The sequence below is a fragment of the Protobothrops mucrosquamatus genome, unplaced genomic scaffold, assembly GCF_001527695.2.
Source record: "Protobothrops mucrosquamatus isolate PMUCROS unplaced genomic scaffold, P.Mucros_1.0 scaffold1746, whole genome shotgun sequence".
In the NCBI taxonomy this organism is placed as follows: Eukaryota; Metazoa; Chordata; class Lepidosauria; order Squamata; family Viperidae; genus Protobothrops; species Protobothrops mucrosquamatus.
The window spans coordinates 252,534-269,282 of NW_015387888.1; the positions used below are offsets into that span (position 1 = coordinate 252,534).

The 16,749-nt window shown below is 40.7% G+C and overlaps 1 protein-coding gene across 1 annotated transcript in view; it reads left to right on the forward strand.

The window, feature by feature from the left end:
• The first annotated feature begins 1,990 nt into the window (after positions 1–1,990).
• The window catches only part of ASAH2 (N-acylsphingosine amidohydrolase 2), a 53,170-nt gene continuing 38,411 nt past the window's right edge, over positions 1,991–16,749 (forward strand). Inside the window, exons 1-7 of the mRNA XM_015823024.1 lie at positions 1,991–2,105; positions 4,655–4,746; positions 6,390–6,542; positions 7,378–7,554; positions 8,750–8,877; positions 9,804–9,881; positions 12,690–12,810. Coding sequence (XP_015678510.1) covers positions 1,991–2,105; positions 4,655–4,746; positions 6,390–6,542; positions 7,378–7,554; positions 8,750–8,877; positions 9,804–9,881; positions 12,690–12,810 — 864 coding nt within the window. The remainder of the gene's footprint in view (positions 2,106–4,654; positions 4,747–6,389; positions 6,543–7,377; positions 7,555–8,749; positions 8,878–9,803; positions 9,882–12,689; positions 12,811–16,749) is intronic.

The window sequence follows — 16,749 nt, forward strand, 5'->3', positions numbered from 1 at the left end:
CAGATGCCTCGAGACTGCCTTGCTACCCACAAAGACTTCAAAAGCAGACCGGTGGAGAGCTATCAGGACATCTGCCACTGAGGGCTCGGGTGAGTGGGAATGCATGTCTGCAGATTGTAGCCAGCCAGTGGAGAGATTTGAAGGGCTAGGGCAGAGAAGCAGAAATCAACTCCTGCCGAGAGAAGCCTCCAGCCCCTCCTTTGCAGATCAGACTCCTTCCAGCCCCTGGAATCCCCTGCCAGGGCCTCCAACCCCACAGAGAGAGAGAACCCCATTCTGAGGACCCTGCAGCAGTGAGGAGTTTGGCAGCCCCCACAGGTGGATGGTCAGTGACCTCTGAGCTTGCAGCAGCTAACAGAGGCCTTGCAATAGCTTGGGGTGGTGCAGAAGCCAGGAGATCAGCAGCTGGTGGGAGGATGACCGCAGCAAGGAGGCTGGTCACCGCCCCCTAATATACAGCAACCACTGAGGGGCCTGCAGATGATGGAGTTCCAACAACAACCTCCTCTGAGGCTGCAGGGGGCCTTACAGTGGTTGAGGATGCCACAGCTCCCAGCAGACCAACAGCAGGGGGAATGGCAACAGACCCCAAATGTGCCACCCCTGGGAATGCAGCAGCAGCCAGAGTGGGAGCTCCAGCAGCAACTGGGGGTGCAACAGCCATGGTGGAGGCCCCAGCAGCCATTGAATCAGCAGCCAGATTGGGGCCAACAGCAACTGGGGGTGCAACAACCATAGTGGAGAGCCCAGCAGCCAATGATTGCTCCACCTTTCAGAGCAACCTTCGATGGGGTCCCAGAGAAACTGATTTTTTTCTCAACCAAGTGTGCTCTCATTTAAACCGCTGGGCCTATCTCTACCCGGACCCAGCCGCTATGGTCGATGTGATTGCGTCTGGCTTAGAGGGAGAGGCATCTGAATGGCTGAACAACTTATATAATGAGCAAGCCCCCAAATTGGAGGACCTCCACCTCTTCCTGCTAGGACTGAGAGAAAGATTTGAGGACACATCCATTGCCCTCAAAGCAGAAGAACAAATCCATAAATAAAACAAGCTGGCAGGCCTGCCTTGGAGTACGTACGAGAGTTTTGCAAGTTAGCTGGTCGAATAGAGAGGTCGAATAGAGAGTCCATAGTCCATCACTTCAGGGAAGGGTTGGATGATCACCTCTCTCAGGCATGCATCTATCGAGCAGTACAAGAATGGTACCAGGCAGTGGTAAGACTAGACATTCAGCTCGCCTGCTATAAGAAGCCTCCCCCACCTGAAGCCGAGCCAAAGCCAGAGCAACACAAACGGCATCCCCCCGAAAATGTCCAATTGCTGCGACTGCTGAAGGACCTAGGCCACCTGCAGGCCTGCCAATCAAGTGCTTCCGATGTGGACAGCAGGGACATCGAGCAGCGAATTGCCCAGTCCCCTACCCCCAACAGCAGAGTAGACCGGGACCAGCAGCGAGAAAGAAACCTGCCCAGCAGCCAACGAGAAAGAAATCCAACTGGATCACATAGGAACCAATTGCCTAAGTCACATTCCCCAAGCAGGAGGACGCCGAGACTAAGACTGGATCCACCCCTGCTCTATCCTCTTTCGATAGCGACGACGAAGGAGAGAACGACCCGATGGTAAGTCGACACATCCCATCTTTCTCGCTGTCAGCCAAACTCATAATCCCTAAGTCGGGAGCACAGGCAGACTTAAAAGTGCTCGTCGATTCCGGATGCTCCCAGTGCATCATTTAGCTTGCCATTTGCCATGAAAATGGGCATATGAGCAAAGCTACTCTCCAAACCTGTGAGGTTTGAGCAAGCCGATGGCTCCCTGATGAGAGGGACTTTAGTCACTCAATTAACTGAGCTCCTACGCTTAGAAATAGGAGAGCACTGGGAGTTCATTCATTTGCTGGTGGCTTCAAAAATGACTGAGACTATGATCCTAGGATTAGCCTGGTTGGACAAATGGAAGCTGCTTATCTGGTGGGAGAAGGGAATGAGAACTGTGAGGCTACCTATAGGGCCCAAGCCCCCTATTGATTCAACAGACATTACAGGAAACTTTGGCCCACCCAACGAGCAAGCGCACGTGGCTGCCTCACCGCCACCAGGTGAGCCACTCATCCCCAGTGAGTACCAGGACCTAGCAGAGGCATTTAGTGAGAAGGAATGCGACAACCTGCCTCTCCACCGACCCAATGATTGTTCTATTGAACTGTTGCTGGGAGCCAAACTCCCACGACTGAGAATGTACACCATGTCCCCCCCTTGAAATGGAGGAGATGCAGCGATACATGGACACTATCTCCAGTTTAATAGAGCCCAGCTCTATTGGACAGATCACAAAAATCTAGAAGCACTGAAAACTCCCCGCAAATTGTCCCCGAAACAGGTGTGCTGGGCACAATACTTTAATCATTTTAACTTCACTCTAAAGTACATTCTGGGAGGGAAAAACTTCCTAGCTGATGCAATTATCTCCAATCCACAAACGGCTGCTCAACTCACACCTCGCAGGGCCCTAATCCTGATGACCCTGGGGCAAAGAAAATAAAATAAGAGCTCCTCACCGATCAATGGTTCAAGGACAATCAAACCTCCCTAACGTGCAGGGATGGTTTGGCTTGGAAGGGGGAAGGGAATTGTACTTGCCAGAAGCCCTCCATCTTAATGCTCTCAAACACAGCCATGACGTAAAACAGGCTGGACACTTTGGATATTTAAAAACTCTACATCTCATCCGCCGGCAGTTCTGGTGGCTGGGGTTAAAACGGGATGTGGAAAATTATATCAGGAGTTGTACTGTATGTGACACCATGAAAAGAATTCCAGGGAAACCCCCTGGGTTATTGCAGCTGGTGGCAGACCCTTCTCAACTATGGGAAGAAATCGCTGTGGACTTTATAGTAGACTCCCTGAAAGTAGAGGAAATACAGCCATCTGGAGACTGTGATAGACCTATTTTCAAAGCAGGCTCACTTTATCATTTTCATTTTCATTTTCATTTTATTAAATTTATACCCCGCCCTTCTCCCGTAGGACTCAGGGCGGCTTACAGCCAGTTAAAACAATTTAATACAATACAATAGAAATTTTAAAAAATCATTAAAAATAAATATATAATCGGCCGCTTCTACTAAAATTTGGCTAAAGGACTCCCGTCTGCCCAACAACTGACTAAACTGTTCTTGAAACACATCTACCGGCTGCATGAAGCCCCTAAACAAATAATTTCGGGCAGGGGGGTGCAGTTCACAGTTACGTTTTGGAGGAGCTTTCTTAAACTAATTGGATCATCTCACGGTCTATCATCTGCTTTTCACCCGTCTACTAATGGGGCTGCTAACAAGATGGTGGAGCAATATCTCAGATGTTATGTTTCATACCAACAAACCAACTGGACCGACCTCCTCCCTTTTGCAGAGGTGGCTTACAACAACTCTGTTCACAGCAGCACTGGCTTCACGCCTTTCAGAGTAGCTACAGGAAAAGAGTTCAGCCCAATACCTGAATACCCTCAAGCACCCTCAGCTTCTCAGACACTTGATCAATGGGTGAGAGGGTGGAAAGAGGTTTGGAAAGCCACGAAAGCTGCTTTAAAAAAGACTTCTGAGATTTATAAAAAGCAGGCAGACAGAAAGAGAGCCCCTCAAAGAACGTTCTGAGTTGGAGAAAAGGTCTATCTGTCAACCAAATATTTACGCCTTAAATTACCCAGTAAGAAATTAGGACCAACATTTTTGGGGCCTTTCCCCATCGTAAGAATCATCAACCCAGTCACAGTAGAATTAAAACTCCCTAGGCTTTTAGGGAGAATTCACCCTGTCTTCCATTGCAGCTTGTTGAAACCTTTGTGAGAATCTACTTTAAGACCTCCCCCTAAGAAGGCACCTGGACCCCTCGTAGTGGCAGGTCAAACTCACTATGAAGTAAAGCGTATTCTTGATTCTAGAATTTTTAAAGGGAAATTGCAGTACCTAGTACAATGGAAGGGATACTCGCTATCTGAAGCCACTTGGGTGAAATCTAGCGATGTGAAAGCCGACAGACTCATCAAAAGATTCTATAAGAAACACCCTAGTAAACTGAGAGACAGCCCCTAACATATGCTTTTGTTTATGCTACAGGACCTGTCCTTTTTGTAAGGGGGGCCGGATGTCAACGCTGCTAACATTGGATGTTCTTGCTTTGACAATGATGGAGATGCAGCCTTTTTCTTTCACTCTTTTTCTTTTACTCTTAGAGTTAGATAATGCTGGGGGGAGGGGGAGGAATGTGATGGGAATTAGTTAGATAAAAAATGGCAGGAGAGGAAAATGGGTGGGAAGCCAGCATTTTGAACTAATTGGAGAATGTGATTTATGACTGTTAGTTGTAGGAGGGAATTGTGCTTTGATCTATGTGCTGAAGGGAGGGGAAGTCAGATCTTGGCTTCAACTATGTACGTACCAAAGCTATACTGCTCGATTAAAGATTCTTTAAGGTAAACAATACCTTAAAGTTCTTTGAAGAGTTTCATCTTTTGGAACCATGACATTGTTCTTTCAACCTTGTCAACCTAGCTTTAAGAACTTAGATATGCTTTTAAATTTCAGATTCTGCACAGCCCTGTTCCTCTGTGTTGGAAGGAGTGCTTAATTCTTCTATGTATGTTTTTCAGGTGCTGATTCTGAAATTTCTAAAGGTTCTGGAGGTTACTTAATCGGTGTCGGCCGGGCAGATTGTACTGGTCCTATAGCTGATGTATCTCTTGTGAGTATTTGCCTGGCCTCAATAGCTGACAACCTATTTATCCCAACTATTTAACGACCCACTCAAACTCCTGCCTACTCTGTTCAGAGTCTCCCATTTGACCACCTTCTATCAAGCTCTCATCCAACCTTGGAGCCATGGGGACCCATGCCTTCTAATAATTTACATTGGGAAAGTTGTTTTCTCCTTTGGTGCCTGTCTACTACCCAGAAACCAAACATCAAACCCTTTCCCCTCCCATTTTATAATTCGTCTGAATTGCCTTCTTCCAATCTTCAATATCTCACAAGTTAAATCTCCCAACCAGGACCACTTTATTCTCTGGCTTCTACCTCTTCCCATTTTCTTCTTTCATTATTAGCCCTTCAAGGTAGTGCAGACAAAGAACAAAACAATCAATACTAGCTCCCCTCTTCTGCAGGTAACATTCCCACATGCTGTATCATTACATTCATTCCAACTTTTCTCTACAACTCCTGTACAATCCTTCTCAAAATTCTCTCAGGAAACACAGGTAGTCCTCCACTTACAACAGTTCATTTAGTGACCGTTCAAAGTTACATCACTGAAAAAAGTGGCTGATGACCCTTTTTCACACTTACGACTATTGCAGCATCCCCAGGTCAAGTGATCAAAATTCAGATAGTTGGCAACTGACTGACATTTATGAAGGTTGCAATTTCCTGGGATCACGTGATCAGCTTTTGTGACCTTCTGACAAGCAAAGTCAATGGGTAAACCAGATTCACTTAACAACTGCATTATTAACTTAACAACGGCAATGATGCACTTAACAACTATGGCAAGAAGGTCAAAAAATGGGGCAAAACTCACTTAACAAATGTCTCATTTAGCAACATAACTTTTGGGCTCAATTTTGGTCATAAGTCGTGGACTACTGGTACCAGCAAGTAACTAATAATGTAATTTATTCTGCCCACATTCCACCTACCTGAACTGAAACATTTCCATATTACTGGGGCTTTTAAAAAGATACCCTTTGTGTATTTGATAACTTTTCCTTTGTTTCCCCTATAATTATATTTATAACTTGGTAAAAATGTTCAGAAGGATTTTGGAAGCCACATGCCAGTTTTGAGGATGTATGTGCATTTCTGGAGTCTATAACGCTTCTGATAGAGAGGATTGAATTATGTGTATGGTTAATAATACCCAGCCTACTCCCACCAGTAGAATCTGGAAGGGGGCTTCTTTTGTCTTCCCTCTTTGAAGAGGTATTAACATCAGGGATTGCAAGGTCTTCTGCATTTATTCCCCCCTCCCCTGCTTTTTTTGGGGGGGGGAATAGTATTTCTCCCAAGCTTAAACTGGCAATAATCCTATGGGGGTTAAAGAAAGATTGGCTGTTCCAAAAAGCCTTTGGGGGTTCAGATGACTAGATTTCCTGTTACAGTAAGATCAGGGCATATGTGAGTTTGCTTGTTGTTCCTTGGTGCAGGATCATGGCATGATGTGAAAGAGTAATTATTGTTCCTATATTTACAGAATATGGGTACAGAATGTAAGGATTTATATTCCTATTTTTTTTTTACTTACGGTAGTCACTCAAAGTCAATAACCACCAAAGCATTTTCTAATCTTAAACAAATGAATAAATAATGACATTTTATGTTTCACTGTAGATGGGCTATGCCGATTCTAATCAAAAAGCTGGTGGCATTCTCTCACGACAATATTGCAGAACTTTCATCCTTGCAGAGCGAAAGAATAACACCAAACGAGTAATATATGTGGTTGCTGAAATAGCAGTAATGTCTCAAAGAATAAGGCTAGAGGTATGTGAGGAATAACCAGTACCTCCCTTCCCTTCCCTTCCCTTCTTTTCCCTTCTCCTCTCCTCTCCTTTTCTTTTCTTTTCACTTTATATGAGTTGTAATCATGGTGATGTTATGATGAAATCCAAACTGTAGGAGAAGGAGTGACAGAACATGGAGGTGGAGTCAAAAGAGGAATCAGCCTAGAGTCTTTCTGTAGCCACAAACAGACTATTTGTGGGGCTATGTAGAGATTCTATCTAGTCTGATTCCTTTTTTGTCTTTGCCCCCAGGTGCTATATTCATCCTACACAAACAGATCTACTTAAATGGCACACCAGTAGAAATTTAGGAATTAAAAGACACATCCTTAATTTTAGTCAATTTTAGACCATCAGATGTCAATTCATACAATGAGCTGGCTTCTGGTTTTTTTTGTCTTGCTTTCTATATTATGGATTATTTAATGTATTTAATTAATCATTGCAGATATTCTTCAGGTCCAATCCAGGTCCTCTTACACAGCACTGTAATTAAGGCAACTTTTCTTATCTTGGTTTAGAGAAGGTGGATTGCAATCCCAACATCACTACTGATTTAGAATTTTCCCTACAGAAGGCTGCTTAATGCCTTGATAAATGCATATATGTGTATATGTTAAAGTGCATAGCATTTCTAAGATATATGTTCTGGATAAACATATATATTCTGGATGTGTATGTACACCCACACACTTCTAATTCCCATTACTGAATGCCTTTAGAAATATCCCTCTCCTTGTTCTGTTGAAAATATTTTATATAAAAGTAAAATCTAACAATGAAACACAATATATTTCTTTCAATCCTTTTTTAAGGTAATAAAACAGTTAAAAGATAAATATGGAGATCTCTACAATCACAATAATGTGTTAATGACTGCAACTCATACCCATTCAGGACCTGCAGGCTATTTCCAAAACACCTTGCTCATACTAACATCTGGAGGTCTTATAAAGCCAACACTGAATGCCATTGTCAACGGGATCCTTAAAGTAAGGCAACATCCAATTTAGCATTTTAACTTCATGTAATGGTATCTTTTGAGACTAAAAAAGATTCTCATCCTTCTTTGCACATTCCTCCAAGAGAACAGCTTCTTCCTCCATACCCTGGGGAAAAGAAATAGCTGCAGGTAGTCCTTGATTTATGATCATTCATTCCATGATTGTTCAAAGATATGGTGGCACTGAATGAAGGGATTTAGGACTCATGCCCAAAGTTATGGCCATTGCAACACCTCTATGGTCAGCTTGATGAATTTATTTTATTTATTTAGCATATGGTATATCATACGTGCACTAGCAATATACAGTATATTAGCATTTCATCTAGATTAGTAAAACACGAGCATGCATGCGTACTCAATTTGTGCTGGTCCGCCACTCATGCACATTGAGTTGCACATGCTTGTGTGTGCAGGTCCGCTACTTGCGTGGCCCGGTTGCAAATAGGCCATGGCCAGTAGTGGGCTGTGGCCCAGGGGTTGAGGACCCCTGGCTTAAAGAGTGCTGTAGTGTAAAGCACTCTGAAGCAGTATATAAGTCTAAGTGCTATTGTGCTTTTTAAAAATCTTTGCAATGCCTAAAGCAAGCCCCACATGATCCAGCAGCCAGGCCAGGCATGTCTCATCAGCAATGGGAGCAAGAAGACAGCAACAAAGATTGACTGGGGCATTGGAGCACAAGGCCGCAGAGGTCTCAGATTGTAGGATGGTGAGGGTAACTGGAACTGGGCTTGGGCAGTTGTGGCTTCCTGGGGCTCACAGTTGCATGGTTCTGGGGCTGCTTGCTGCCCTGCAATGGCTTTTGTGTTAAATAAGCATGAGATTGTGATGTCAATATTCAATTGCAGGCTGATGATACCTGGTTCTGATCTATCTAGTGGCATAATAGGATTTGTTTACATTTACTTCTGGGATAGGATAGGATCTCTACGCATTACTTTAAAGGGTGGCTGGTACATGTGGGCCATCTAAGAGTAGAATTATCCCATGCTACTTTTCTTATATAATAACTCTACTCCATGATAATATCTGTGAAACCTTCAGGGGCCCAAGGTTCTTTGTTGTGGTTGATGTTTCTGTTATGTAACCAGTCTTGTGCTAATCCTTCATTAGCAAAAAAAAGCTGGATGCAAATCAAAATGTCTCACATTCCATGTTTTTAATCCCTGTTTTCTGATTTTCAGAGTATTGATACGGCCCATCAGAATATGGTGCAAGGACACATCTTTATGGGTACAGGTTTGGTAGAGAACAGTCAGATCAACAGAAGTCCTCTTTCTTACCTTCAGAATCCAGTTTCTGAAAGACTCCGGTAAATGAAGGAAATTCCTGAGGCATTTGTAATGGATTTATGGTGAATCTTATAATTTAGCTAAGACATAGTATTTACATCTATGCAACCCTGGATTAAGATTCACTTTTTCAAACATGTTGACTAGGGAATTCTGGCAACTGAAGTCCACAGAGCTTAAATTTGTCATGGTTGAAAAACTCTGCTCTAAACAATTATTTGTTTGTTTGTTTAGAACTTTCTCAATTAAAAAAAAAACCTATAGGTATTTTATAGGAGCCCTATCTGGAATATTATGACTTATTGTTTTGTTCTCTTTTCAAAATGCCTTAATGTCCAGAAGGAGAGGAAAATACTGTATATGAAGAGGGTATTATTTTTTTCCTCCTCCTTCCATTTTCTTGATGAGGGAAGGTCACTATCAAATGCGGATCATAGGAACGGCAATGCTGGAAGGGTCATTTATGTGTTTATTCATTTTAGACCACCTGGAACTTACGTCAATGAGCAGTTTACAGACAACAGAACATCCATGGTATAATAATGACATAATAGAAATTATAAATTATAACAGTAAAGCAACATGGATCATTAAGTGAACAACTAGAATCAACATATAAATGAAAATTGATACATACTTGACAAGGTCTGTCTACAGTAAAACCTCCATGATATTAAGAGTGTGTATATAGGTAAAAGTGGTACATATGTGAATGTCCAGGAAGCTTTAATGTTGATGTTGCTAAGGATGTTGATAATGCTGAGAATAAATTTTGAGTGCTCAGAATATTGAATGCTGAGAATATTGAATTCTTTATGCCAGTGAGGAATTCTGGGAGTTGAAGTCCACAAATCTTAAAAGTTGCTAAGACTGAGAAGCTCTGTTCTAGTTGCTATAAAAGTCTCTCTTTTCTCCTCCCTGCCCCCACTTCCTCCATCTTTTCTAGGTATTCATCAAATATAGACAAAGAAATGACGGTGCTGAAAATGGTTGCAAATAATGGCCAAGAGATTGGAATGTTTAGGTGAGAACTCCTTTGAAAACAGGAAGGAAGTCATCCCAGGCAGACTGTATTGGTTCATTTTATTCCCAGCAGGGCTGTTACAGCCTACATATATAACTGCTCATAATGGCTGGTGTAGTGGGTAGGTTGGGATAAAGCAGAGAGAGTGACTGGCTCAAACATACAGGTGAACTTGAATGGTCAAAGGTAGTCTTGAACTTTGGCCTTCTTTTTTTAAGTTCATCACCTTTATCCTATTTCATGCGTTGTCTGATGAAGTTGAAGTTAAAGGAAAATGGATGGGTAAGGGGAAAAAAAGTTGAGAGATGCTGATTTGTGTAGTGAAGAGAAAAGGAAATAGAATAAGACCCTACTCCATTGTATTGGAAGTATAGCTTGTTGGAAGACAGGTTAAACATGTATTCCTGCTGGTTATTAATCACTGACTGCTTACTAGCAGTCTGCATTCTAGCAGCTTCCATTTCAAGAACAGAGCTTTAGAAGGGTGATTTTCATCTGTTTAAAAAAAAAAAAAATGTTCATGCAAATGTTCATAAAGCTAACCACCAGACTGTAAGAACACAAGCGAGTGGATAGATTAGGAGACCCAAACTCATTGGTAGTCTCACATTGCAATGAACAAGGGCACACATTTAATTTCGCAGCAATTAAGATCATTGGCCTTTTAGATACAAAGGTAGCCAGGGAAGTGATTGAAGCCTTGCCACTTAACAGGAGTGCTGAGTTACCATCAGCTTATTAAGTACTTAGGAGCCAGTGGCTTAGCAGCCAAGGAAATAACAGCCAGTCGCCAGCTATCAACACACCAATCAGCCAATAGGAAAGCACCACATAAACATGACTCAAGCCCCAACCCTGCAGCCCAAAGCACATATTCTAATAGAGAAATTCCCTGAAGATGGGCTTCAGCATGAGCCTCAAAGCTCGGAAGAGTAAACCTCTGGTCCCGGTGACCGACCCAAATTCGATTTCACATCATTATCCTGGGACATGTATATTTGCCTTCATTACTTTTCATAAAGTGTTATATTTAGCCTTGGGTTTCTTTTAGCATTAAGATGTTGCTTAATGCTTTTTTGAAAAAGAGTAAGGATAGCTGAATCCGAAAGCTATCATGCCCTAATCACATCCAAATTGGATTACTATAATGTACTCTAAATGGGGCTGCCCTTGAAGAATATCTGGAAGCTGCAGCTGATGTCAAATCCTGTGTGCCAGGCAGTGATGGATATGCCCAAATATATTTGAGTGATCTTTCCACTGCAGGAGCTCCATTGTTTGCCAATGGTCTTCTGGATGAGATCTAAGATGTTGGTTGTCACCTTTAAAGCAGGGGTCCCCAATCTGTGGGCCATGGCCACTACCAGGCTGCTACCTATTGGCCCTGGGGCTGTGTGAGTGGCTGGCTGCTGCGTTGCTGTGCGCTTACAGCTCCACTCGCACGAGCATCACCGAAAGTGTTGTGGCCGTTTGTAGCCCCACTCGTGTGAGTGTCGCCACGAGCGTCATGGGCGTTGGCCCCATTCACACAAGAGTCACGGGCGTTGGCAGCCCCATTTGTGTGAGCATCACAGGCATTGGCGGCCCCACCTGCACGAGCATCACAGGTGTTGGCTGCCCCATTCATGCGAGCGTTGTGGGCACTGGTGGCCTCACTCGCATGAGCATCACGGGTATTGGCAGCCCCACCCGCATAAGCATTGCAGGCGTTGGTGGCCCCATTTATGCAAGCGTTGTGGGCATTGGTGGCCTCACTCACATGAGTGTTGTGGGCGTTGGTGGCCTCATTTGTGCAAGCATCGGGAGGGTTGGTGGCCCCATTTGCGCAAGCATTACGGGCATTGGCAGCCCCATTCACTTGAGCAATATGTGTTTGTGCATGCACACACGCATGTATTCACCCCCACCCACAAAGCCATCCCTTCTTCCCCCTCCTGCTCCGGGCCACCCACCCCGAAAGGTTGGGGAATTCTGCTTTAAAGTCCTATATGACTCTTATCTAAGCTATCTAAGAAACCATTTCCTTTGCCATTCATCTATCCATCCAACCAGATGTCAGCCATCGATGGGTGAATGATCTCCAGGTCGCAACCCTGCAGGATTGTCATTGGAGAGTGCCTCAGAGATAGGCATTTCCATCACTGCTCCATTGTCTGGAACTCCCAATAAAGTTTCATTCCACTTCATACCTCCTGTGCTTCAAAAAATAAAATAAATTTCCTGACTCTATTTAATTTATAAAATATATTCTCTTCTGGAGAAGAATGCAGTGGTATGCTGTACATTATACAGGTGGGGCACGTGGCATGCGTGGCAGATTTACTTATCACAGGAGATGAGATCTGTCCTCTCTTTTAACTTTCAGGGAAAGCTTTAAAATCTGGCTATGACAATTGGCTTGGAATCTTGAAGGAGAAGCTGTTGGTTGAAAGTGGTTGGTGCAGTAATACAAAAGGCACCAGCGCATCTCTCCACTCTAAACCCAGGGTTTTGAGATTGTTTGAACTGTTTGTAATTTTAACCTGTTTTTATATTTATAGTTATTTGAATATTTGCATATTTTATCACATTGTAAGCTACCTGGTGTCACCTCAAACTGTGAGATGTGTAGCAAATAAATTTAATAATAAATAAAACTAAATGTATTAGAGATAGATAAATATACAGACAGACAGACTTGATTTTGGGATAGGATGTGTTAAATCATATATGGTTGGCTGGAAATAGGTAGCATACGAGTAAGTAAGTAAGTAAGTAAGTAAGTAAGTAAGTACTTTCCTAACAGCTTTCCCTTTATTTTTTTACAAGTTGGTTTGCCATTCATCCTGTCAGTATGAACAACAGCAACATTCTGGTTAATAGCGACAATGTTGGCTATGCAGCTTATCTCTTTGAACAAGAGAAGAATGAAGGATACCTTCCAGGAAAGGTAAGAACAATTAATGTGCATCATTGTATAAAGCATAGTAAGTTGTGTCAGCCCTTCTATTGAATGTAGCTAGTAGTTCAAATAATCCAATGTTGTTGCTAGTGATTGATAGCTACCCAGAGTTTTATACAGAAAATGTTATATTTCTATATGAAGATCTTGGGATTTGCATCTGAGACCTTTCCGATGCAATGCATGGAATAATAGCCCCAAACGATTATTCCCCATTAGGTTTTAAACACTGTTTAAGATGCTATTAGTACTTTAGGTTTTATCAACAATCTAAAGTTCAACTATGTTACTCTCCAGAAGCATTACAAATTCAATTCCTAGAATTCCAGGTCCTGTTGACCAAGAGATTTGGACATTATACCCACAGTACAGTTGAGGAGGTGAAGGTGAGGGAGCTAAACTGGAGAAGTGTGTTCCTTTCTTCAGTTGGCAGAAGAAATATGGACTCTAGAAGTTCTAGAACACTTGGTTCTTTTTTTTTTTTCATATATAAAATTTTTATTATTTTCATCATAAAAAAAACATCACAAATATTACACAATGCTATGAAATGAAAAAAACCCCACCCCCCACCCCCCCGGACTTCCCAAACCTAATCCCAGGATAATATTCAGATATAAGTAAACAAGTATTAATATCTCTAACTCCACAAAATGCATTGTTCTACATGTATAGGTAAAATATATTAAAAAGAAAAAAAAGAAAAACAAATTTACTAAAAACCTAGATTATATTCCACCACTCTATGCTTCTTTTGAANTTATTATTATTATTATTATTATTATTATTATTATTATTATTATTATTATTATTATTATTATTATTATTATTATTATTATTATTATACTTTAATTCATTAAACATGAACCTCAGTCAACTGAACATTCAAATCGGCTGGCGCTGATGGGTGACACGGGTTGCTACCAGCATCCTAGGTGTCAACCAGGTACCTCCTTAAAATGTAAGATGTTCCGAGTAGCGCAGTTTTTTGTAACATTGCTGGCGTTATTGCAGGAAGTTGCAATTTCTTGATGTGTTTTGCAAAGTTTCTGGACATAGTTCCCAGTGCCCCGATGACAATGGGTATTCACCGTTACATGTTTCATCCATAATCGCGCAGTTTCGATGGCCAGGTTGCGATATTTTGTAATTTTTTTCCAGTTCTTGTTCTTTGACTCTGGCATCTCCTGGTACAGCGATATCAATTATTATTATTATTATTATTATTATTATTATTATTATTATTATTATTATTGTTGTTGTTGTTGTTGTTGTTGTTGTTGTTTTCAATATAAATTTTTTATTATTTTCATCATAAAGAAAAGCATCACAAATATTACACAGTGCTACGAAAAAACCCCCACCCCCCACCCCCAGACTTCCCAAACCTAATCCCAGGATAATATTCAGATATAAGTAAACAAATATTGATATCTCTAACTCCACAAAGTGTATTATTCTACATGAATAGGTAAAATATATTAAAAAAAAAAGATAAACAAATTTACTAAAAACCTAGATTATATTCTACCACTCTATGCTTCTTTTGAATATAAACAATCCATCTTCTCCATATTAATAAAAATTGTTCATTTGAATAGTTCTTCAAGTAAGCCGAAATCTTTGCCATTTCAGCAAGGTACGAAACTTTCAATCTCCAGTCTTCCATTGTAGGTAAAATTTTACTCTTCCAATTTTAAGCTATCAACAAACGGGCAGCAGTTAAGCAATACAACATCAAATTCGTTTCTTTTACATCCAAATTTTGTGTGATACCTAGGAGAAACAACTGAGGCGAGAAAGTAATTCTTCTTTTAAAAATTTGCTGTAAGTTCCACCACAATTTTATCCAAAAGGCCTTAATAACCTTGCAAGTCCACCACATATGAAAAAAAGTTGCATCTTGTTGTCCACACCTCCAACACTTGGATTCATAATTCTCATAAATGCGAGACATAGTTGCAGGGTCCATGTGCCATCTGTAAAACATTTTATAGAAATTCTCACGTAGATTTTGAGCTTGTGTAAACTTCACATTTCTCACCCAGATTAACTCCCAAGTATCCATAGATATAGTTTCTCCTATATTTTGGGCCCATTTGATCATACAATCTTTAACTAACTCAGTTTCTGAATCCAATTCTAATAAAACATTATATATCCTTCTAATGTGTCCTTTAGCACCGTCCCTTACTTGTTTCAAAAAATTCCCATCTTCCATAGAAAAAGTAGTCTTTTTATCAATTCGCCATCTCTCTTGAATTTGTCTATACACAAGCCAAGAAAAGTCTGGATTTTTCTGTTTCAAAACTTCTATTGATTTCAGGCACCAGTTACCACTACCACTTTGGTATAACAAGTCTTTGTAGGAGGGCGCCTCCATCACCACATATCTAGGTATGGTCAAAAAAATATGTGATGGTATCACCCAAATTGGGAGTTTAACATCAAACTTAAAAAAATACTTTTGCCAAACTCTTAACAAAGCAGCCCTTATTATGTGATTTCTAAAAGTTTTATCAATCTTTTTCTGCATAAAAAGATAAGCATGCCACCCAAAGTACAAGTCCCATCCTTCCACGTTCAATATCCTTTTGTTGGACAAGTTAATCCAATCCGTCATCCATATTAATGCACAAGAATCATAATAAAGTGTCAAGTTTGGTGCTTTAAGTCCTCCACGTTCTCTAACATCTTGAATAATCTTAAATCTAACTCTGGCTTTCTTGCCTTCCCAAATGAAACGATTCAGATCTCTTTGCCATTCTTTCAAGTTAATTTCATTTTTTAAAATAGGTAACATCAGCTTTCAATTGTTTAATTGCATTTAAAATTTCATCTGTGGTAATCTCTTCATTCATAAGTTTCTGTTGATCCAATGTAAGTTTATATATAGATGAGGATTGTAAGTATTCATCAATATCTTCACTCTTTATAGTCTGTTTGTATGCATTATTCATAGCAATTAATATTCCCCTCAGGTAAGCTTTACTGGTATCCCAGACAATATTTATAGGGGTTCCTTTATTCATATTAAGTTGAAAAAACTCTTCCATACGTTCCTTCAAAGCTTTAACTTTATCCTCATGATTAAACAAATTTTCATTTATTCTCCAAGATTTCCTTTTTCTTTGTTGACCAATCTCTATCCACACCATACTATGATCAGTCAAAGTTCTGGGGAAAATTTTAGTTTTATTACAGTCAGTAAGCAAGTCAGTCGATGTCAAAACAAAATCAATCCTTGAAAAAGACTCATGTCTGTGAGAAAAAAAGGTGAAATCACGTTCATTCATATGTTGTGATCTCCAAACATCCACCAATTCTAAGTCCTCCATCATTGCAAAAAAAGACTTGGGGAGCCTGGAAAGGGTTGCATCCTTAGAAGTTGTTTTTTTATCTTTTAATGTGTCAAGAACTCCATTCCAGTCTCCCATAACAATCAAAGAATTATAATCCATAGCCACAATTTTCTGATGTAGTTGTCTATAAAATTGTTTTTGGGCTGAAAGTTGATTAGGGGCATAAACCCCTATTATTAAACACTTTCTTCCATTTAAATTTATTTCCACAAATAAGAATCTTCCTTCTTTATCAGCTTCTTTTAAAATAGGTGAAAGGTGTCTTTTAATATATATTGCAACCCCAGCTCTTTTTTTTAAGGCAGATGCAAGAAACAAATCTCCAAGCTTAGAATTCAATAATAATTTTTGATCTTTAGCCACAATGTGAGTCTCTTGTAAACATGTAATGTCATTATTAAAATGTCTTAAATAATGAAAAACCTTACGTCTTTTATGGGGAACATTAAGTCCACCCACATTCCAAGATATAAGCTTACACATTGGCAGGTTTCAATCCACTGACTATACTTGATGCATAAGACTTAACGAAAACCTTGGGTCGAGCGCCACCTACTGGCTCAGA